At 46.6% G+C, this 23960-nt stretch overlaps 1 protein-coding gene across 4 annotated transcripts in view; it reads left to right on the top strand.

Moving 5' to 3' along the window:
- INSC (INSC spindle orientation adaptor protein) overlaps positions 1 to 23960 on the top strand; it is a 125539-nt gene that overhangs the window by 28977 nt on the left and 72602 nt on the right. For all 4 annotated transcript variants that reach the window (XM_081238865.1, XM_081238864.1, XM_081238867.1 and 1 more), the window contains exon 2: positions 5569 to 5669. In XM_081238865.1, the coding sequence (XP_081094991.1) occupies positions 5614 to 5669 (56 nt within the window). In that variant the 5' untranslated portion in view covers positions 5569 to 5613. The remainder of the gene's footprint in view (positions 1 to 5568; positions 5670 to 23960) is intronic.

Raw genomic sequence — 23960 nt, 5'->3', positions numbered from 1 at the left:
GTGAATTGTTTAATTATAATTGTGATAAATTCCATGGAGGAGAAATAATGAGGGGGTAGGGTATTGTATGATGAGGGACTTGACTGAATCCCTGGGTCAGTGCCCCTCCTACCCTTCCCCCCACCCACCTTCCCCAGCTCCCATTCCTCTCTCTATTGCTGCTGCTGGAGCTTAACTGCTTTCCACAATATTTGCTGTTCTGTTCCCGTTGACAGCCCTAATGGAGTCTGCAGATTAAACAATCCCAGCCCTGCCTTGAGCTGTACTCGGCTTGGCCCATTAGACAACAGCAGAAGCCGCCCTTGCTCCTGGTTCTAATTGAATAATTTACTGTAAATAGCCTTCATTTCCTCCAGAGCCCAAGCTGGCTCCTTAGCCAAACAGAGGTGAGCAAGGGCTGCCTCTAATGGGATGCAGGAGCAGAAATGAGCAGTTGTCCCAGCAGGCATTGAATTAAATCAGAGACACTTAAGGCTTCAAGTCCTTCTTGAAAATGAGCCACTCCTGGTGGGGAGACACAGCGAAGAGCCCTGCAGAACCCAGGCTGCCAACTCCGGGGTAGGATTTCCAATGAATTAGGAAGGCCCTTGGGCTGGGGGTGGAGGTGATGGAGTTTCCTCTTTCTTGCTCACTCCTGCAGGTGTCCTTTTCACCTCTCTCATGGGCAAGGTAGCATCTCTGCCTGAGATATATTTCTCAGCTCTTTCTTCCATGAGGAAGTATACTCCCACTTTGAGGCTAGCACGTGCCAAGTGCATGATATATTACATTGAATTATATTATATTATATTATATTATATTATATTATATTATATTATATTAATCTATAAAGGAGTTTTATGAGTGATCTCATTTAATGCTCATGAGGCTCCTAGGAGGCAGGTATAATCAGAGAAACCACATTCATGAGGGTTGATGCTTTCCCCAAGGTCATGTACTTATCAGGCACAGATCAGGATTTGAATCCAGATCTACCAGACTCCAAAATTCAAGTTCATTCTGCAATACCAGTGAGGACAGATGGCATGGGGCAGAGAGGTTACCTTGAATTCATTCTTGGTTTCCTGACATGCTGAGCAGCTTTGGAGGGGTTCTACTCTCTCTGCTCAATAGGATGAGTCTGGCTTAGGGCAGTGGGAGGGGGCAGCCACCCAGCACGCTTGAAACAGGTCTCTCTACAAAGCTGGTGACACTTTATTTATTTATTTATGTTTAACGTCTTTATTGGAGTATAATTGCTTTACAATGGTGTGTTAGTTTCTGCTTTATAATAAAGTAAATCAGCTCTACATATACATATATCCCCATATCTCCTCCCTCTTGCATCTCCCTCCCACCCTCCCCATCCCACCCCTCTAGGTGGTCACAAAGCACCCAGCTGAACTCCCTGTGCTATGTGGCTGCTTCCCACTAGCTATCTATTTTCCATTGTGTAGTGTATATATGTCCATGCCTCTCTCTCACTTCGAAAGCTGGTGACACTTTAGGCTTTAGCTGGGACTGTGGCTTCCCATCCCCTGATCCCTTTAGGACCCATAACTCTGTCCTTACAACTCACCAAAGGAACCAACCAATGAGCAACAGGAGAGATGCCCCCACTGTCTGTGCCCCTCTTCCTCCCACCATTTGGGTGCAGTGTTTGGATGCTTCATTTTTTGAGCACTGTTCTGTCCTCTGGCTGTGTCACTGAGGTCCGACACTTAAAGAAGCTGGAGAACTCATGGTTTTGGAGGTGGGAGCAGTGGGAGGCGCTAGTGAGAGGGAAGAGGCCTCAGCTGTGTGTGAAGGGTAGGGGCTGGATGTTGCCCCCATGGAATGGAGTCAGGCTTCCAGTTAGCAAATGCTGGACCTGTGTCACTTTTGTTGCTCTTATCATCTTCACCTGCTCCAGCACCTCATCTCCCCTTTGATCATAAAACCTAGATACCAGTCCTCTGTCACCGACTAGCTGTGTGATCTGGGGCAGTGCACGTAGTTCCACTGAATTTCAGAGGTCTCATCTGCAACAAGGGGATGATGATAGTATTAAATGAGTTAATGCTATATGAAGCATTTAGAACAGTGCCTGGCACATAGTACACACTCAAAAAATATTAGCAATTTTTTTTTTTTTTTTTTTTTGCTGTAATGGGCCTCTCACTGTTGTGGCCTCTCCCGTTGCGGAGTGCAGGCTCCGGACGCGCAGGCTCAGCGGCCATAGCTCACGGGGCCAGCCACTCCACGGCATGTGGGATTCTCCCAGACCGGGGCACGAACCCATGTCCCCTGCATCGGCAGGCGGACTCCCAACCACTGCGCCACCAGGGAAGCCCCAGATTAACTCTTGATAGTCCCTATCTCACCTTCCAGATTTTCTCTCTTACCTGTTCCCCATACCCAGTAAATATGAGCTGTGGCTCCTCTGAGAGCTAATCTGATTCACAATCCCAGCTTCAGCCATGTAGGTGCACAGTCCCACACTGAGCAAGATGGGGTTTCAGACAATCCAGGAGTTTGTCCCATTGAGGGAAAGAGGCATAAATAATACAGTCTGTGGATAGGGCAGTGATACACGTGCAGCCCAGATGTCCCCAAGAGGGCTCTCCAGCCTCTGGGAACACATGCAATCACATGAACCAAGGTTTTGTTAGCAGGCAGCCTCCACTGGCCTAACTGCTGGGAAGCTGTGGATGAAATGGAGGAATGAGGACATCTCAGCGGATGTTTTTAACAAAATCAAGATATATTAGGTTTGTTGCATCCCCCTCAGCTGAGAGCCCAGCGGTTGCTAATGAAAAGGAAGAAATTGTTTGAGCATGATTTGTTCCATCTGGGTTCTAGCTGGCTTCTCCCTGACGGGCTCACAGGCCAGTGATTAGGAATCTGTTCTAGAATTTCGTGGTCACCAAGATGTGTTTCTGGAACCTACCTCTTGGGAAAATCGGAATATTCTCCTGCCTTCAGGGACCCTTTCTCAGGGTCCCTCAGATACGACTTGATCAGATCCAGGAGGTCCTCCAATATTCTAGGGTGTGCTCACAGAATCCTAACTTGTTCACACTTTAAAGGGCCTTGGAACTTCCTGTGTGCTTAAACTTTCCTTACTGTCACTTGCCTTAAGCTTATTCCCTCTTCAACCTTTTTGTTCTGCTCCCTTTCTTCTCCATGATGAAGATGGAGCTAAAATAAGATCTGCTTGCTCACTGAGCTCTGATCACGTCAAAGCATTCACTCTGTGATGCTGGTATTTCCCTTTTTGGTTCTTTCGTCAAACACATTGAAAACAGAACAAATACCTCATCTTGTTGTTGCTAGCTTTTTTCTTTTGTGCCATTCTCTTCAGGCTGCTGACTCACTGGGTTCCAAAAATATACCTTCTCAATAATGAAAATAATGAAAGTAATAAAAATCATGATACTCCTGATGATAAAGAGGCCTCGTGGAGCACTGTTATTGTGCTAGGTGCTTTATATGCTGTATCTAATTTTCTGCATCTCCCCTGGCAAAGCTGACCACAGGGCTGAACACAGCGCAGACTCTCAGGACATAATAATAAGTATTCATTTAGCTCTCAATCCGGCCTGACACTTCTGCATTCCTGATCTTATGTCATTGTTATAATAGCCCTGTAAAACAGATACTATTATTCTCAGTTGCAGATGAAGAATTAGGGCTCAACATAAATGTATTAAAAATTCATTCCAGTCATTATTTCTATAGACAAGTCTAGTGTTTGCTAAGTGCCCAGCCCTTGGAACCAAGTGGTCCCTGCCCTCCAGGGTCTCACAGTCTAGTGGGGTCAGCAGAGCAGGGAACAGGCAGTGACAGTGAGTCTCTGGAATGATCTAAAGCCTTAGTTTATTCTGGGCTTCTTCCTCCCTATACTTTTCAGATTCACATTTTTTGTCTTTTATTCCAAGCATCACAAGGGGTACTTTATGTCCAGCCACATCACTATTAATTAAAGTCCTCCTCCGTTCTTTTCTCATAAGGGTCACTTTTAATCATAGTGTAAGAGTTTAAGTTTTCTGGGCTTAAATTGCTGCCCTCCTCAGCTGTATCCTCCCACAAGTTCATACTTGTGTTTTCTCTGAATGTCTTGAAATCTGCTGTCCTCAAGCTCAGGATAGGACAAGTGACAGACAACCATCTCTTGACTATTGCTTTACCCAGGCAAAGGTGACAGAATCTCCATTTTCCTCAAGGAAGTCTTCTTCATTGGCTTGGAGAAAGAGGTGGCAGAGAGGGAAGAATGGAGATGGGATGGCGAGGCAGGAGACAAACAGGTGGGCAGCTGATTTTATGGAGGAAGAAGAACACTGTTGTCTTGGTCTAACCTATGAGGCACAGGCAAGCCAAGTGGGTGCTCAGTGCTGGGATTGGAGGCCCCGGAACCTGGATCGCCTTTATCAGTTAGGCTGCTTTTGGGTATACTAAACCAAAATCCTCACTTAGACAAGAACTTTATTTATTTATTTATTTTAAACTTTTTTTTTTTTTTTTTTTTTTTTTTTGCTGTACGCGGGCCTCTCACTGTTGTGGCCTCTCCCGTTGCAGAGCACAGGCTCCGGACGTGCAGGCTCAGCGGCCATGGCTCACGGGCCCGGCCGCTCCGCGGCATGTGGGATCTTCCCGGACCGGGGCATGAACCCGTGTCCCCTGCATCGGCAGGTGGACTCCCAACCACTGCGCCACCAGGGAAGCCCAGAACTTTATTATTTTACATACTAGGAAGCCCAGAGGCGGGCCAGACTCAGCACTGGTTGATTCAGTGGCTCAGTGATCAAGAATGCAGGTTTCGTTCCTCTGTGTGCCTTCTTTCTTCTCCAGCTGGGTCCCCTCTTGATTGCAAGATGGTCTCTAGCAGCAATGGAGCGATGTGCTTCCTTGTTCAGGTCCAATGGGAGAGATACTATCTCATCTTGTGGCTGGCTAGCAGTTAAGGACAAAGTTAACTTTTCCTAGAAGCGATTCTGTCATGGCTCAGTGGCTTTAATTCAGTCACATGCTTATTCCTAAACCAATTCCTGGCAGTTTGCGTGAAATTACATCATCTAAAGTGGAATGGATTTGGGGAAGCAACCACCATGCCCATTACAGGGTCGCATTTCCCAGGCATAAGCAAAGTGAAGAACCTAGTACTATGACAGTATATACTGATAGTTAGGGAGTTAGCATAGAGAGCTGCCAGATTTAGCTAATAATACAGGATGCCCAGTAAAATGTGAATTTCAGATAAACTCTAAACTTTTTAAGTATAAGTATGTCCTATGCAATATTTGCTAGTCTATGTGTCCCAATATTTGGTGCAAAGCAAAATGGGTTAGGTACGTGTTGGGCCATGAGACCTAAGAAAAGATTCTAGGGGTTCATAGTGGGCTAGGGGCTTAGATTCAAGATCAGACCTGAGTCCTGCATTGCTTGTGTGAGGATAGTGGAGTATAAACTGGTTCAAACAGCAGAAGAGGGCCAGGGGGCCTTCCCTCCACACCTGAGATGACTCCTTGTGGCCAGGATTTGGGAGAGAAAATGATTGAGCCTCCTCACTCTGGGGACCCTCGTTGACCCCATCCTGCCTTCTCTTTCCAGGGCCCCGACCGCTGTGGGCAGGCTTTGCTGCAGATTGGCGTCAACATGATGGCGCTGCCTGGAGGCCGTCACCTGGACTCCATCCCCCTGCCGGGTCAGCGGTAAGTCCCACTGCTGTGTCTCAGGGCCAGGCCTGCCCCATCTGGACTCTGGCTGAGGCCCAGCCCCAGGATCCTGAGGTTTGCAGGTGGCCCCCTCTCTCTGTGCACTGTGCTGGGGAGGAGGCTTAGGACAAGGTATCGGGGATGCCACAGTCACTCAGCAAATAGAAATGGAACTGAGCCCTGGGGCACAGAGGAGTCAGCCATATCCTGCCCCAAGGAGCTAGTTTAAGATCCAGGCAGACAATGAAGCAAAGAGTCAAGTGAAGTGTGCTGCTAAGATAGGGGACCCCAGAGGCAGCTCTGGATCCTGCCAGGGCCAGGACGCTGGAGCCACTGGGGGAAGTGGCCTCTCTGAGCCCCTTGGAAGAGGTCAGCCTACCATTAGGTGGCTTTCTCTCAGAGCACCAGGGAGAGGAGTGGGCACGGAGCTGATCCCTGGGAAACACTTGTTGCCCTGAGAGGCAGTGGGGGTGGGGGTGGGAGGAATACACTGAGCAGCAGGTGAGGCCCGGATGATGAGCTGAGAAGGAAAGACCTGAGGCTCTAGAGCTGCCTTCACACCGGTGAAAGGGATAGGGAAGCAGGTGTAGATCTGACATGACTGGTCCTGGAGGCCTGAGGCAGAAGCAAAGGTGGAGGCACCAGGGCAGCAAATCTATGATGACCAGCTGTCCCGGTTTGCCTGGGACTGTCCTGATTTTGGCACTGAGATTCCTGTGTGCCTGGAAACTCCTCGGTCCTGGGCCAACTGGGGTGGTTGGTCACTCTAATGCAGGTTTGATCTATGGAGGAACTTTGCAGTTTGAGTGCTCAAGGCTCAAACTTAGCCCTTCATTTCTTGCTCAGACATTTTGATGGGGATGTTTCGAGGCAGCAGAATCCAAGTAGCCCTTGCAAGGCCGTTAAATCGTTGTTTTGTTCTGTAGTGTTTTGCTTTAAATATATTATGGTGCCACTACCATCTAATCTCTACTAACCCCTCACCTGAATGGCAGGGGGTTTCAACTTATTTACATCATGCATTTCTATATTGTTTGTTTGATTTTTGAGTATTATTTTATAATCAGAAAAGAGTGGAACTGTCTAGATGAAGAGGAATCTTAGTCTTCCCATCACCAGTCCTGCCCAGGTAGTAGGTTGGAGATTGTGTATCCAGATGGGCAGCAGCAGCTGTGGCAAAAGGGCTTTGGGACACCTCCACAGAACTCATGGGTGTTGGGATGGTCAGACCAGAGGCTGTGCTGGGGGTGGGGAAGCTGTCATCACAGGGCTGTTTAGGACAGTGGTTAGGAGTTGGGACCCACTCCACCCAAACTTGATTCTTGGTTCTGCTACTTATTAGCTGTGACCTCGGGCTTCAGTTTATTGATCTATGAAATGGAGATATTTATACTTACATCATCGGGTTGTGATGAAACTTTATAAAGATGTATAAAGATATAAAAATCACCTACCTGAAACATAGAAACTGCTCAATCAACGTTAACTTCTTTAAATAAAGAGTAAGTCCCCAGACTAGAGAATATGGAGCCAAGGTAGATCACATCCTGGCACTCTTTCAGCCCCTGGGAACCACTGATCTCTCTCTTCCAAGCTCCTCAGAATTTTTAAAGATAAAAGAAAGTTAAATTACATAAAAATGATTTAGGAATCAGATCATTATTCTTTTAGAGTCAGGACAGGTTTTCTAACTGATATTGTACAGTAAATACCTTGGGAGGAAAACACCAGACTAATATGGTTCCACAAACACTGCAACCTGCAAAAATGTTTGTTTAGAATGTCTTCAACCTTACAATTCTGTTAGAGCAGGGCAGGCTGCAGAGAGAAGGTGGTATTTCCTTTAATATAGTCATAGCCTGGCATTGCCAGGACAGACCTCCCCAGGATATTGGGGGAATAGAATCCTATTAATCCTCTACCACCCTATTAATCGTCTGTGTTCTAGAGGCATGTGCATGAGCTACATTCACAGCAGAGGCTCATGTGTATTTACAGGATGTCAGAGGGGTTCATTTGTCCAATCTGATGCCACATTATGGGCAGACAATAGCAGCCACCTATTCTTCCCTCTTGTTCCAAGCTGTAGAGGCCTCTCTCGTGGGGAATAGCACCGTGGTTATTGTCCCCAGATAAATAATTAATGCTGGATAATTGACTTCTTTTTGTTGTGTTCCACTGAGGCTGAATTTCACTCTGGAGTGTCATTGTTCGCCTCAATGTACAAAATAAATAAATACGGTCAAGTTGTGTGGGATCATCTCACAGCCTGGGTGAATCATGTGGGTTAGGCCTTTGGTATTTGAGATCCTTACAGGTAAATAGCATCAAATAGGGCTTTTCTAGGTGCAGGCTCCTGGAAGAGAACAGAGGGCAGGGAGCAACCGAGTCTGAGGCCAGGGGGTGGGATCCTGAGCTGAATTGGTGTGGGGGATAGGAGGGTGTGTGATAGTTCTCTCAACACTGACTGTGTCTGAATCTCCTGGGAGGTTTTCATATTTAAAAATAATAAAACAGACAAGCCAAAGAACAAAACCCTACTCTTGGAAACTTTAATGTGGGAACTCTAAGTGGTTGAAAGCATATAGACCTTGGAATCAGACTTGGGCTCACATCCCAGCTCCACTTCCTATCAGCTGTGTGACTTTGGCTGCTGCCTAACCTGTCTGAGCACCAGCTTTATTGTCTGTAACAGGATGTCAGTCATTAAGTGCTTTAAAAGGTCGTGTAAGTGCTGGGGTCCAGGAAGGAAGGTCTCTCTAGGCCTCAGGGTGCCAACCCACATGTCACCAGGCCATCCCCGTAACACTAACACACCCCTCCTCCCTCCCTCCCTCCCTCAGCAGTGGAAACCCTCGCAAGCTCAGGTTCAAATACTTCCCTGGAGGTTCACGGACTTATTGGTGGGATGGAAGGGGACAGGGGATCAGCACTCTGGGTAGCAGGAGACTGTGGCTGCTGTGTCTCTAGCTGATCTTTGCTTTCTTCTTGCGTCTCTGGGCTCCCATCTTTGTGTCTGGTACATTGATTCCCTCCATTGGCTCTGGGCTGGGTGGTAGTGGTACTGGGACCCAGCCATGGTGGTCTGGGTTTTGCCACCTGTCTGCCTGCTCCCAGGGTTGTGCTTTCCCCCATCGCAGCGTAGCCCTCATCTTCTGCAGGGATCCTGATGGCCCAGTCCTTTGATTTGACTCTCTCTATGGAGAGGTTCCTACAGGGTGGGTTGGAGGCCAGTCTGAGGGATGCACACAGGGCCACATCCAGACATGTCCTCCCTCTCCCTCCCTCCCTCCCTCCCTTCCCTCCTCCCTTCTTTCCTTCTCTCCTTTCTTCCACTACTTCTCTTACCCACAGATCAAGCTGGGACACTGACATTTTCTCTCTGGTTTCCTGCCAGTGAGGGTAGGAATACTGATGAAAGGACTGGGCTTCACTAACCCCATAACAAAGTTGGCTCACTCTCATCCAGCATTTGCTAAAAGCTGGATGCTTTTACACATAGCAACTCAGTCCTCATGATAGCCCTTGTGTACACTTATTATTATCTCTATTTTGCTGATGCGGGAGCCATAGTTTAGGCCCTCTGGGAAGCAGCCATTGAGATGGAGTTGAGATTTCAAGATGGTTATTAGGGAGTGCCTTTGGGATCAACACCTGTGGAAGGGAGAGGAAGGAAGCAGGCCTGGTCAGGGGGAGCTGGGGAGCCGTGATGCCTGCTTGATGACGACTCAGCTGACCTCACAGGGACCTTTGGGATCAGAGTGGTTCATTGGCCAGATTGGCCAGAACCTTCATATCCCACCTTGATCTGTCGTTGGAGTGTGTGGGCAGGCATGACCTCAGGTGAGGTGTCTCTGGGGCAGTAGCTGGGGGGTCTGCCAGCTGGGGACAACAAGTCCTTCCTTGAGGGGGAATCTGAGGGGCACATACAACGTCCATCCCATGAGGAAATGAGGCTTGAGGAGGTTAAGTCACCTACTTGTCCAGGACACGCTGACAAGGATCAGAGCAGAGATACATGTTCCCAGATGGGGCTAGAACATGAGTGCCGGCCAGCATTCTATCCTGACTGTCTTTCCCACGATGTTCTTGAGGGCATTGCACAAGCAAATCATTCACTCATTCAGGTAGTCCTTTATTTACTAGCCTTCCACATAATTTCTCAAAATATGTATTGAGTGCAGATCATGTGCTTTGTATGGGGCTTGTGTGCTTAAGGCCATGATTGTGACCAAATACAGCGTGGTCCCTTCCCTTGTGGAACTCACTAATTTATCTCTTGACTTGATCAGGCCTGATTTTGTAGCAAGTATACAACCTGGGGCTTTTATTTGGGGTGTCACACTGTGAGGGAATCGCTTTCTCACAATGTTTCTGTTCAGCCTGGAATCTGAAACGAGCCAAGGCTGGATGCAGCTGCAGCTAGTGGCAGGCGGCCTCCTGGGTTGCCCCTGGCCTGCTGGCAAGGACCCGCCCAGCTACCCTGAGCCAGTGGGGCCATTGCAGCCCAGCCTGTCTCCAAGTAGATAATGGCTTGCATGTGTACACCCTTGGTCTGTGGCTGGTTTTCTGATGCTGGGCTGCTTTCTGCGCCTGCGGTGAAATGTGCAGACTGTAATTGTCAATGGGATAATTGGATATTTTTCTGTTGTTTAAACCGAAAGGAAGGCTAATCAAAGCTAGAATCATATTCCCTTCCTTCTCCCATCTCCCAAGAAAAATCCACAGAAACACAGGGCGTGACCTTGTAAAGGCAGAGGGACAATGATTCAATAGATATTTTTAAAAGGAGAGGTTGGATTTAAATTCCCTTATGGTGCCGGGAACTGGGATCATAGAGGTATTCAGTGTTGTTGCTGGAAGTTTCCTCAGAGCTCCCTGCATTATAAGATAGGGAAATTGAGGCCCAGAGAGGGAAATGGAGCTGCCATAATACTCTTCAGGCCCCCTCCCGCCCTTTGGGGAGTCCTGCCTTTCCTGGGCTCTGTTTCTTAAGTTTATTCTCCCTCCTAGCCTCCAGTAAATTCTGGCAGCTCTGTGTCCTAGCCCCAGTGGAATCCTCTCGTTAGCAATGATCTGTAATAGATATCAATTTCATTCATTCACTCAATCATTTGAATGAAATTTACTTCAGGCTAAGAACTTACTGGGGGCCAGGCCTTGAGTAGTACTATAATGAGTTATGTAAATGTCATCCTTCCTACTCAGTAATAAATGTCCTGAGGGCCAAAGTCATTTCTGATTCATATTTGTGCTCCTTTGGTTAAAATGCACACAGAAGGAACTCAAAAACTGGTTGTTGAATGAATAAATGTTTAATAAATATTTGAAAAGTGACTAACAGCTGAGGAGTTTCAGGTGACTGTGAGAAATTTAATTCCATAGCTTGGATTTTGTTCCTTTCTCCAAGACACTCCCCTGTCTGTCTCCAGCATGCTATTCTCATTCTTTATGGTGGAAAAGTGCCACTTGGAGGGAAAGGATAAGCTAGAGTTTTACCTTGATTAATTTAAATACTGTTTCTGAATGGAAGTCAAAGATTTAACTGGTTCAAGGAGTTAGACAGTTGGAGAGACATTTTTTTTCTTCTAAAGAAGAGCAATTTAGGGCTTCCCTGGTGGCACAGTGGTTGAGAGTCTGCCTGCCGATGCAGGGGACACGGGTTCGTGCCCCGGTCCAGGAAGATCCCACATGCTGCGGCTGGGCCCGTGAGCCATGGCCGCTGAGTCTGTGCGTCCGGAGCCTGTGCTCCGCAATGGGAGAGGCCACAACAGTGAGAGGCCCGTGTATCGCAAAAAAAAAAAAAAAAAAAAAAAAAAGAATAGTGATTCAGAAATATTTTTAATCTTTGGTTTTAATTCATTGGAAAAAATGTCTCTGCAATTTCATCATTAAATGTCTTATAGGAAAGCACACTGTAGTGGGAGCAGCAACCAGGGACCAGAGGCTGGCCTTCCTTCCATGCTCTCTTCCTTCCTTCCCTCCCAGCCCTGGCTCTATGCTAACCTGCTGTGTGTTCTCAGACAATCCTTTTCCCTTTCTGAGCTTCAGTTTCTTAATCTGAGAATGAGGAGGTAGGCAAACGTTTCCCCAGGGACCCTTTTAGCTCTAGAACTTCTAGAAGTCTGTGAGTGAGTTTTGGATAGTCTTCCCTTTTCTGGACAAAAGTATCCCACTTTAGTGCCTCAGGGCTATGAAAGAATCTCATGGACCAAAACAAACAGGGTCTTATTCCTTCCAACGAAACTTATGAAAAGGTTTAGTGTTGGCCTTGTAGCTGGGATGGAAATTGTAAGACATTTTAGTTTGGGAGCCCCTTCCAGCATTTGAGCGTGTGCCCTGTTCAGGTTTTATGGAAGCCCCGTGGTACAGCCTGGAGAAGCGCTCTTCTCCAGGGGAGGGGATAGTGCGCCCTGCTTTGCTAGGTGATAACACAGATAAATCCACGAAATCTAGCACTCCAACATGCTTCTTGATTTGAAGTTCTTATTTTTGACTGAATTCATCCCACCCCTCTGACTACTCTTAGCAACTTGCCATCTTCCCAACATGTGGTTCCTTGCCTCCACTGCTTTGCACATGCTGTTTCTTCTGTCTGAAATCCTACCACCTTCCAACTCTGCTTCTTCTCCTGGTGAACTTGAAGGCATCCTTCCAGCGCTGGCGTGGGAAGCTTTCTCAGATACCCTAGTTTGAGATGAACATCTTTTCTGTGCTCTCAGAATTCTTTCTCCTTACTTCAAAACGCCATAGGGAGCATACTGAACCATAATTGCTTATTTACAATCATTCATTTATTCATTCAGTAAATGTTTATTGAGTGCCTATGATGTGCCAGGTGCTGTGCTAGGTGGAGAGATTATGTCTCACTGTAATAGAAGGTCCTGCCCTCTTGGAGATCATATTCTTACCATCTCTCCTTTATAATCCCAACATCTAGCCCAATACCTTGGCCCACTGGGGGTACTCAGTAAAGTTTGGAGGCCATTACCGAGTGTTCTTGGCATAGAAATGTATTCTTACAGAAAACTCTTCACTTCACACAGCAGGTGGAATAGAGTAAGGCAGAGAAATCCAAATTTCAGATGTTGAAGGAATAATTAAAGTTTCATTCTGAGTGAAAAGAAGTTAAAATGAACCAGCAAGAATATAGGCAGAGATTTCCATAAGCTAATGACCCCCAATGTTTTGGGGAACTCTGGATGCCAGGCCAGCAGGATTATCTGGCAATGAGGAACTGGTATCAGCAACTGGGGACCAGGACATGTGTCTGCTGAACTGGGAAGAATTGTTCCCTTTGGCATCTGAAGGGTCAGACAGTCACCTTCCCCCAGTGATGGGCTTTGAAGAATGAGGAGGGCAATCTAAGTGGCAAGAGCCGAGGCAGGGACAGTGAAGGGGTGGGGAGACCCTTCGCAGCCAGAGTCCTGAGAGAGTCACTCCCCACTCTGCACGGTCTCCCTGGCTTCCCGCTCTGGCAGTACTTCTGGTGCAAACTCGTCAGAGATCTGTGATGATGGGGCCAGTGGGCCAGTAGTTCTGTCCTGAATTTAAATAACACACACCCTGTTCTCTCCCCAAAAGAAATAAGGCAAGAGTTTGAAAAATGACTAGATATACTGTAGTCTTTAAATGATCACCATCTTTAAAAAGGCACTGATAATCACACAAGGGAAGTCCAGCATAGGAGAAAGAGCCCCAGCTGTGGATTTGAGGGTGTGAATATCAGCTAAATTGCTGAAGACCATTAAAGAACATAGCATTTAGGTAAGACCAAGGTTCTGGTCTCAGACTGCATAGATTCTTGTTTCCACTTATCTACCACGAGACCTTGGCCAGGTCACTTCACCTCCCAAATCTCAGTTATGTGACCCTCATGGGATTGTTTTGAGGGTTAAGTAAGCATTAAGATTGGTTCTAGCATTTAGCATAGTGTCCAGAAAGTAATAAGCACTCAATCAATTTTAACTTTATTATGACTATTAGCAATGAGATCTTAGACAAGTTAAGTAATGCCTCTAAGCCTCAGTTTCTACATCTGTAAAATGGGTTGGTAATCGCCAACCATCAAACCACTGTGAGGGTTGAAGGAGAGAGTTCTTGGTGCCCAGAGGTACTCTATTGTTTGTAATTCTCCCTGCTTGCTGTGTAGGTAGTTAATTCCTTCTGATTTTAGACATATTTTAGGGAGCCCATTTTTTTCATACTGTAATGCCTTAGTATAAGACTATGCTCCTCCCTTCCCACACCCCAACTCCACCCTGGATAATTCCAGCTTAAAATAATTAACCGACCAGTATCCTGGTATGTGAAGATGATTGTGGTTACATCTGGCTTTGTGTTTGGAATCTGCCAGGCTCCCGAAAACCCAGATTTGGGGGCTTAGTCGCCTCCTTCCAGATGTCCAGGAAAGCCACCATCAGGGAGCAAGAAGCAGGGTGACTTGGGGAGTAGACATCTACTTCTCTCAGGGGCTCTTCCGGATACTGGACAGGGCTCCTGTGAGCCCCATTCACTGTTTGGGATGCCCTCCCTGCCCCACAGGCAAGGGGGCATCTTCCCAGCATCAGGCTCAGATTCCAGCTCATTGTGGAAACAGAGGAAATCCAACCCTGGTCCTGGCCCCTGGTCCCTCCAGCTCCTTGGCTGGAGACCCTACAGGCTCTTGACTGTGGTGGTTTCCACCATGAAGGGTGTATGACTCATTGCCAGTCCATCTGCTTTGACCTCAGTTTTCAATTCCATCCTTTATATGAGAAATCAGATCATCTGTACTTGCAATGGAAAGGTTTCATGTATAGTGAGATGGCAGCTCCAAGTTCACGGCTGAGGATGGTTGAACTACTGGGAGTTGCGAGGTGCAGGGACAGCAGGCAGAGCCTGCTGCACAGCAAGAGCTGCCCTGTTTAACCAGATATTTTATGTTGGGGTCAACCAGCAAACGCAGTAGGAAAGGTGGAGCCCTGAGAACCAGAGAGCTAATGACAGAGAATCTGATGAGCTCTGCAATTATGGGATGCTCAGCACTAACGCAGTCCAAACCGTAAGGAGCCACAGTCCCTGGGCTCCAAAATTGAGAAGAACATCTCATTATGTGGCGGCACAGTGACGGCAGCTGGGAGTAGACCGGCTTGTGGCAGGGCCGTGCTGGCTTCACCAGGCCTGCTCTCCTCTCTGGGAAGGTGTGGGGCCTCTTTGAGGGACCCCTCTGTAGGGCCTAGACCCCACTTCGGCCGTGGCCTCGTGTATCCCGCTTGTCATCGTGCATCACCATGAAACCAAGCAAAATGAAAACTAACTCCTTCCTGGATGGGTTTCCTCTCTCAGACAGGGCAGCACCAGTCACACAGACCAGAGGCCGAGGCGGCAGCCTTACTCCCTTCCCTCCTTCACCCTCGTATCTTCTCATCTCCCTCCCAGACCATCCACTTCCTCCTTTCCCAGGTCACTGCCTTAGTTCAGGCTTCTGTCCTCTCTCTGCTGTATAACCATCATTTCCCGACAGGTCACCCTCCTGTATGGTATTTAACTCACTCCAGTCCATGTTCTACTGAGTCTCTGCACAGTTGTGTCACTGCCCTGCTCTAAAATGTTTTGAGTGTCTCTAAATTGCCTTCAGGATGAAATCCAAATCCCTAATCATGGTATTCAGGGTCTTTGATCAACTGGTCCCTGTCTCTCTCCTTAGGCCCCTTCCTGGCCACCCCTCATAGGCGCCTGATGCTTGATTCCAGTGAAACTTCTGGTCATATTACTATTTTTATGTCTCTAGGCAGTTTTGCATTTATGTGGAAGTCCTTCTGTCCTTGTCATCCTGGCCACCTCCTCTCCTCTAAGAACCAGGGCAAATGTCATTTCCTTTGTGTACATATTCCCAGGCGAAGTCAGGCCCTCTGTCTCCTGTGATCCCAGACTCTCCTGCTCACAGCTTCTTGCTGGCAGTGTGGTGTTTAGTTGATACGAGGAGAGGCTCTGGGCTCTAGAGCATGGGTCTGAGTGATGGCTCCACCACTTACCCACCATGTGACCTCTCCCAACAGAAGTCTCCTTGTCTGTAAATGGGGGCAATAACAGTCTTCTCTCCCAGGGCTGTGGGGAGGATTCAGGAGTAATATATTGAGAGGGCTTAGAACACTGCCTGGATCATTGCTGGAACTCAACACATCAGCTACTGTTATAACTGTGACCAGATTGGATTCTTGGTGCTTTCTTGCCTGTTCGGGGTCTTGCCTGAGCTGTGTGAGCACTGGGATTTTCTCCTGTTCCGGTTTGTCCTCAGCTTCTAGAACACGCTGGCGCTGAGAATGCACACAGAAAACACCAGGACATCAGGATGCATGTACTGGGTGCAGGACCTGGTGGGACAGGCAGCTGCTTCTTGCCTCTGCATCTGGGGCTCTTCTGAAGCCAAATCCTAAGGATGCCTGGAGTCCGCCCACAACTGGGGATAGAGGACTCTTGGTCAGAGGGTGGGGATGGAGCGAGAGTGTGGTAGAGGAAGCGGGTCCAAGTGCTGGGGGCTGGAGGCTGATGGAGTTTATGGCAACGGTGTAGACCCGCTCTTGGAAACCCTCTAGTGATGACTTCTGGACTCTCACCTGCCTTTTCCAGAATCTCGCAGAGGTACCAGGATGGCAACTGACATGTAGGATATGTGAATTCTCCTAAATGTTCCACTTTGGCAAATGAAAATACTCTCCTTAAAGTAAAGAGGAAAGACAAAGCTAAACCCTCTTTAGTCTACACATCAGGTCCTGTGTTACAGCCGTGAAACTTGAGGACAAGCAACGACTTAGCTCAGGCACGTGAGAATGCATTTATATATATATATATATTTTTTTTTTTTTTGCGGTACGCGGGCCTCTCACTGCTGTAGCCTCCCCCGTTGCGGAGCACAGGCTCCGGACGCACAGGCTCAGCGGCCATGGCTCATGGGCCCAGCCGCTCTGCGGCACGTGGGATCTTCCTGGACCGGGGCACGAACCCGTGTCCCCTGCATCGGCAGGTGGACTCTCAATCACTGCGCCATCAGGGAAGCCCTGCATTTATATCTTTACCTGACAGTACTAAGCATGCCATCTGGACAGAGCACGGCCTTTCATAATGCAGTTTAGAGTGGCATTTAAGGACGTGGGGTCTAGAGTCTGATGGGCTGGGTTCCGAGCCAAACTTTGCCACTTACAAGCTGGGTGATATCAGAGAGTTCATGTAAGCCTCTCTAAGCTTCAGTTTCCTCATTTGTAAAGATAAGATGATGATAGTGCCCTGCTCTCAGGGTCATTGTGAGAACTGCATGAAGCCATCTCCTTGACAGTTGGCACAGGGCTCAGCCTCAATAAATGTTAGCAGTAATGATTATGGAGCTTATCACAATAACCCGATGAGACGGCATGGCGGTACAGGTCATTGTTATTCCCATTTGATAGATTTTTAAACTTAATTCAGTTCCATAAATAGACACTGAGCATTTTCACTGTATCGGGCCCAGTGCGAGGGGAAGGATGCAGGGTAGGCCTGGTAGAGAGAAGCCCTGCCCTGCTTATGGTCTAGCAGATAAACAAGTAGTTAAATAATTGAGACCTGTGTCCTGATGGGGGAAAGACAGGGTGCTCCAGACACATGGGACACATGGGACGTAAGCTCATCTAGGAGTCAGAGACACCTACTTCAGGAGAGACATTTAGTCCAAGGTTCCAGGGATACGTAGGCATCAGCAAGGTGAAGAGGAGATGGGGAGAGAGGGATCAGCATGTGCAAAGGCCAGGAGGTTGGAAGTCTCAGCAGAGGCACTTGAAAGAACTCGGTGAGGCTGAGACAATGGTTTGGGAATGAGGGGGAGAGCAGGTCAGGGAACTGAGGCTCAGAGAGGGCAAGCGTCACATGCAAGGGCACACAGCTATTAAGAGGTGAAAGTGGGATGAGGCCAGAGTGATGGATCCTCATCAGGTGTTCTTACTGTGAGTAGCAGCATGCCGGCTCTCATATGTATACTGACAATGCGCGTACACACACGTATCCTTTTTAGAGTTTCAAAAGTAAGTTTTTCCTGAGTTAATGGAAGGTCAGGGAGTACTAATAGTGCCTTCAAAATGCCAGGGTTTGATAAAGTTAACAAGACAGGTTGCTCCTGAGTCATCAGAGAGGAGGCAGCTGTGAAATGTGCACATGAAATTGGCTCCCTGGACTGGAAACAGTCCCCTGAAGCCAAATTCATGTTCCCTGTCCTCCTGAAAGAGAAATGACGGCACACTCATGGGTGCTGGACAGTCTGGGGAGGTAGCGAAGGCACAGGCTCTGGAGGCGGGCAGACCTGGATTAAGATCTAGACCCAGTCATTGATGAGCTGCAGGAAGCTTCCTGAGCCTCACTTTTTCCTGTAAGACGGGGGGTAATAAATAGCATTCTGTAACTGCAAGACAGATACTGTACGGGCAAGCACTTGATATGTGCCTGGCATGCAGAAGGTACTCAAAAAATATTTCCTTTATAGCATGCTTGGAACTATGCTAGATTTTTGAAATATTGATTTGTTAGAGTCTCCAAATCTCTTCCCCACCTTCAAGTCCTTCTATAGATTGCTGGAAGCCAAAACCTGGAGAAATGGACAGGACAAAGTGACTATAATGCCATTATCCATATCCCCTTCACAAATTACTCCCAGGTATTAGCTTCGAGGTGTATTAGTGGGCCAGCACTCCTGGGAATATCTGAAAAGTAGGATCAACTCTCTTACCGTGTTATACTGGACAGTTCAATTAACCGAAAATGTTATGGAACACATATGTCAAAAGGCATAGGATGAATAATGAAAATGGGATTTCTGGGTAGCGATCTGAAAACTCTTTCCAGTGCTGCAGCTTGGAGCAGAGGGTCACTGCAGGGAACACGGAGAGATAGAGGCCACCCCCAGCACAATAAGTGATGCAGGAAACATCATTCAGATTCATCGAAGGAGAGATTACTTCCTGCCTGGTTCTGGCATTGCATGCATAGGTCAGCCACAAGTTAGGAGCAAGGCTGCTGTGAGCTGTCCAACACCATATGCTGGGGAAGGCTCTACCCTTACAATGTGAGCTAGGAGTGGTTAGGGACAGAGATGGAGAATTGTCTGCCCCTTTCACAAAAGCCTCAACGCGTAAAAAGGCCTGTAATGCAGCTCAGCATGGCTCAGAAGCAGGGCGATGAAAACACTGGAAGATTTGAACATGATCAGAGAAGCAACATTTCCTTTGGTCTCAGCTGTCTGGGTTTCACAAGTTCACCAGTGCCTTAGTGAAGAGAGGTGGGAAGTTAATCTCCTAACCATACTGTAAATTATTTATAGCTTGTTGCATAAATAATTATGCTTACATTAACTGTTCAATAAACAGTTTATAGTTCACTGCATAGCAGAGGTTAAGTCATTCTAAATTCATCTATGTGTGGTTTTTATAAAGCCCTTAGTGAGAGAGCCTTCCAGGTTGGGTTGTAGAATGGCGTAGGGGCCAGGTGGACCCAGCTGATAACAAGGTTCCTCGGATGTCTTGGGAAGAATCCTGCTGTTTAATCAGAGTGAAACCTCAGAGGGCCTGCAGTGGCTTTCAGGGCCCTCTAGGATCTAGCCTGAGTCCCTACTCACTCCTACTATCTTTCCCTTGCTCCACTCCATTCTGACCGCACTTACCTCTGTACTGTTTCTCCAGCACCCAGACTTACTCCCACAGAAGGCCTTTGCACCATCTTTTCCCTCTGCCCCGAAAGCTCAGTACCCGTACATAAGCATGGTTGGTTTTCTCTGAAGCATTCCCTCACAGCTTACCTTCTCAATGAGTCCTACCCTGACCCATTATTTGAAGTGGCTCTTCCCTCCCTGCCTCTCACATGAACAGTCTTGTCCCCACTTATTCTAACTCTTCTTTTGAATGGAAATTATCTGGTTTTAACATACTAGTCACTGTTAAATCTATTACGTTTATTACTATTGTCTGTTTTCCCTGCTGTAATGTACCTTTCATGGGGCAGGGATGTTTGTTGGCTTTGTTCACTCTGTATCCCAAGCAGCTGGAACAGTTCCCGGCACAAAGTAGGCACTAAGGAAATATTGACTGAATGAATATTCTGGGTGGAATGTGTGAGGGTATGTGGGTCACACACTCTGCGTGCAGTCTGGGAGGGCCTGGAAGTTTGGGGAATGAAGTTCGATGGGAGGGCAGTCCAGTGAGAGGGATGGGCCTACTTCAAAAGAAGAGACAGTGGGCCCATCAGACTCAACAAGTCTCAAGCTGAACCCACCTTCCTGTCCTCTGAACTGGTTTCTCCTGTCCATTCATCTGCTTGAGTCAAAATTTTGGGTCACATCTTTGACTAGTCCCTGTTGTTCATCATCCATCTGAATTGGTATTCAAGTCCTATCGATTTTATCTTAATTATTCTTGAGTGATTGTCTTCCAACACCACTGCTGCCACAGAAATCAGGACTCCTTCTCACCTTATTCTTGAACGTCATTTGGCTGAATATAACACCCTTGGTTGCTTTTCATATCGAATATTTTAAATATGTTACTCTACTTTTTTCCAGTATAAAAGATTGCTCTAAGAAAGTTATCATAGCGTAATTTCCTGTCCCTTATAAGTAACGTGCACTTATTTCTAGATATGCAAAGGATTTTCTTTTTTTCTTTTTAAAAGTCCAATAATCTTACTAGAATACGCCTTGTATGTTTGTTTTCATATAGGTAGTATACTCGGTATATATCATTTTTCTTAAAAATTTAAGCTCATTTGGTAATGGTTATTGAAATATTGAAACAGTAATTTATAGTTTCCTTCTGTTTTTGAGTACATTCTCTTGGCATTTTCTCATCGTAGCAATATTGTTCTGCTCTTTAGTCTCTTTCTAAAATATGCATGAGATGATACTTCAATAAATTTTTTTTGCTCATTTGTATGTGAAATTAATTTTCATAAACTTTTAGAGGGAAGTAGGGTTCAGGAAATCTGTTCTAACTTCACAGAGCTCCATCTTCTTTTGTTTTTGTGGAGGGTCCAAAAATATAGTGATCTGCTTTCTAAGGTTCCTAGCTCTGTTCTGCCCCTCACATTGGTCTGAACTCTCTCCTCCTTCTGTCTCTATTATCTCTGTCCTTCTCAATTTCGATTTTACTCCCAAAAGTTTCTTCTTAATGTGGTGCTTTGTTGTAGAAGAGATTCCTGTTGGGTCAGTTTTGAGAGTTCAGAGTACGTGCCTTGCACTCACCTCATTGGAGAGGCAAACCCCTTCTAATTTCAGTTATTATTCTCAAATCGTCACACTGTGCTTTCCAGTAAATACCCAGTGGCTACATTGGGGCTCTCCTTTCCCATGTTCTCCAGATGCCACTTTATTGTTTCCTTCTTCTTCCTCTCATACAGGTGATATTGAGCAGTCTTGTAGCTGCAGGTGGTTTGCCTACCCCCCCCACCCCCCCACCCCCCGCTTGTATTTTGAGGTTTGTAGGAATGCTTTATCATCTAGCTTTGCTGTAAATATTATCCATGGGGTTTTGGCCTTGTTATCTAGTTGCTCTGTCAGTTTTTATATGGGGAATTGGAGTGATTGATAAACTATGCTGCCACTACTGTCATCGTTCCAGAATTCTTCCTTATTTCTCTCATGTTTAAGTAACTAAGTTCTGATGTTACCAGCTGCTTTAATTAAAATCACTCCAGAAATAACTAACACATACAATATTGTCTATCAGGCATTATTCTAAGCAAATATTTACGTACGTTTGTATACATATGTATGTGTGTGAATATATATATTCATATATTCACTTCATTTAATAATCACAAAAAGCCTAGGAGTTAGGTACTATTATCATTCCCTTTTGCCATTGAGGAAGAGGAAACTGAAATACAAAGAGGCTTTCCCAACGTTGTAGTTAGCACGTGGCAGACTAGGATTTAATCCAGGCAATCTAGCTCCAGAGTTCATGCTTTGAGGGGAGCACTGGTACCCAACAGAAGCCACATGATGCCCAGAAGACCCAGTGTCATGCCTGGCTCTGATGCCAGCACAGTGGTACCTAGAAGATACAGCAGTAAGAGAAGAAGCAGTGACTATGACAGTCAGAGATGTCTAGTAGAGATCAGACAGTATGATATTACCCAGAAGGAAAGGCAGCCATGCTGGGTGGACCTGGCAGGACCTGGCAACTAGAATTATACCTAGTGTAAGGCTGCTAAAGGAAGAAAAGATGACAGAATTATCCAATGCTGCCTTGTGGTTGACTGAACCAGTCTTTTTTTTGGGGGGAATATATATATGAGATGAACTCTAGGAACTCCTGGAAATACTTGACACTATGGTACATCATGTTAGGATGAGAATGAGGTTGGGCTAGATTTGTTTATGTCTGTTTATCTCTTAGACAGTGTGAGCTTCCTAAGGGCAAGGGTCAACAGCACAAAGCCTGGCACATGATCAGCATCTGTAGTGTTTCATTGAATTGACCAGGTATTGTTTTAAACCTGATCAAACTGGTTGAGAATATTTTATGTTACAGACATCATGTGGGGACAGGCACTTCCTATGGGAGCTCAGACCTCCCTTCAGCCACTTCTCCAAGGCTTAGCTATATATCTCCACACCTCACTGAAAAATCATTTGCCTGAAATTTCTGAGAACTGGGATAATGGTTGCTAAGGGTCCAAGCTCTATGCAACCAGAGCATTGCTTGGTGGAATATAGGAATGTTTGAACAATGCCTTTTACAAAGGTCTCTCTGATTCTGCTGACACCTGCTTTAAGTATTTCTATTTAAGACAAAAAAAGTTTATTATCATGTCTTTTGTGGTATCTAGTTACTTACCCAACCTCAAATTTTAACCACGGGGAAAAAATTATCGCAATGAGCTGACCTATGCTTTTTCTGACATCCAAGCCAAAGACAGAGTCCACATCTTCTGAAGTATAGCCCCAGAAGAGAGGAAGGGGTGAGTTCAGGGATTCCAATCCATGTGCCAGGTCAGGGCACTCATGCTCATCTTGCACGACACTCTGCAAGTTCTGGAAATATTTTCATCTGGCATGACAAGGCTCACAATCCGTTTCCCAGGTGGTCTCTGGTTTACTTGATTCAATTAAGTATATAATGACACCTGCTATTATGTCAGGCCCTGTGCTGAGTGCTGGTGATGCTGAGATAAATCAGACAGTGCCTGCCCTTGAGGAGATCTCAAAGTCTGGTGGACGAGAGAGACAGGTGGAGAAACCATTTAGTACAGCCAATATGCACATAGTCTATGAAATCAGGCTGCCTACCTGGAGTTCTGGCTCTCTTAAGTCATGTAAGTCTTCTGCACCTCTGTATTCTCATCCGTAAAGTGGAGACAATAAGAGTGTTCACTTAATCAGGTTACTGTGAGAATAAAATACTACATGATAATCGTACAGTCCTGGGGTCCAATAAATATTAGTTGTTATTACTGGTGGATTTTGTCTATTTTACCTTTCCCTGTGACTTCAGAGCTGCTTTTCATCAATTCTCTATTACTTATTTGTTTTTGTTTTTGTTTTGTTTTGTTTTGCGGTACTCAGGCCTCTCACTTTTGTGGCCTCTCCCGTTGCGGTGCACAGGCTCCAGACGCGCAGGCTCAGCAGTCATGGCTCACGGGCCCAGCCGCTTCATGGCATGTGGGATCTTCCCGGACCGGGGCACGAACCCGTGTCCCCTGAATCAGCAGGCGGACTCTCAACCACTGCACCACCAGGGAAGCCCTAGTTATTTGTTTTTTAGCTAAACACAATTATATTATTATCCCGATGGATTAGTTGTAACTAGGGCAGCTTGGGTGCAAAGCAAGCTGCACAAAGTCAGTCTTCATAGGTATATACATGCCTTGAGCATCAGCCCATTTTGCCCTCCACCTGCTGGTGGACCAGAGCCTCCGACGTCCTCCCTTCCCTGTCAGAGCTGGCCTTGGACCTAAGTGGGATGAGCCACTGAGTGGGGTTAGGAGGAGGCAGGGGTCCATGGGCTTTACTACTCTGCTCATTTATTCTTCTCTGTATATTTGGTTGCTGCTGGGGGAGAAAGAGGAGGTATCTGTTTAAACAATCTCTGGAAATAGAAGTTATTTTAAGCTCATTTTTAAAAGAAAACCAGATTCTGCTTTCCCCACAGGCGCCCCTTGTCTGTCCTCATCTCTGAGGCTGTTACCCTGGAAAGCAGCTCCTGGAACTGCACGGCTGGGAGTGGGTTTGGCCTGAAAGCAGCAATTACATCTCTGGGGCCCGTGATCCTGGTCCTCCCGCTACCCAGAGCT

The sequence above is a fragment of the Mesoplodon bidens genome (assembly GCF_964165515.1).
Source record: "Mesoplodon bidens genome assembly, chromosome: 7".
NCBI lineage: Eukaryota > Metazoa > Chordata > Mammalia > Artiodactyla > Ziphiidae > Mesoplodon > Mesoplodon bidens.
This window is presented reverse-complemented; position numbering and strand designations above follow the sequence as displayed.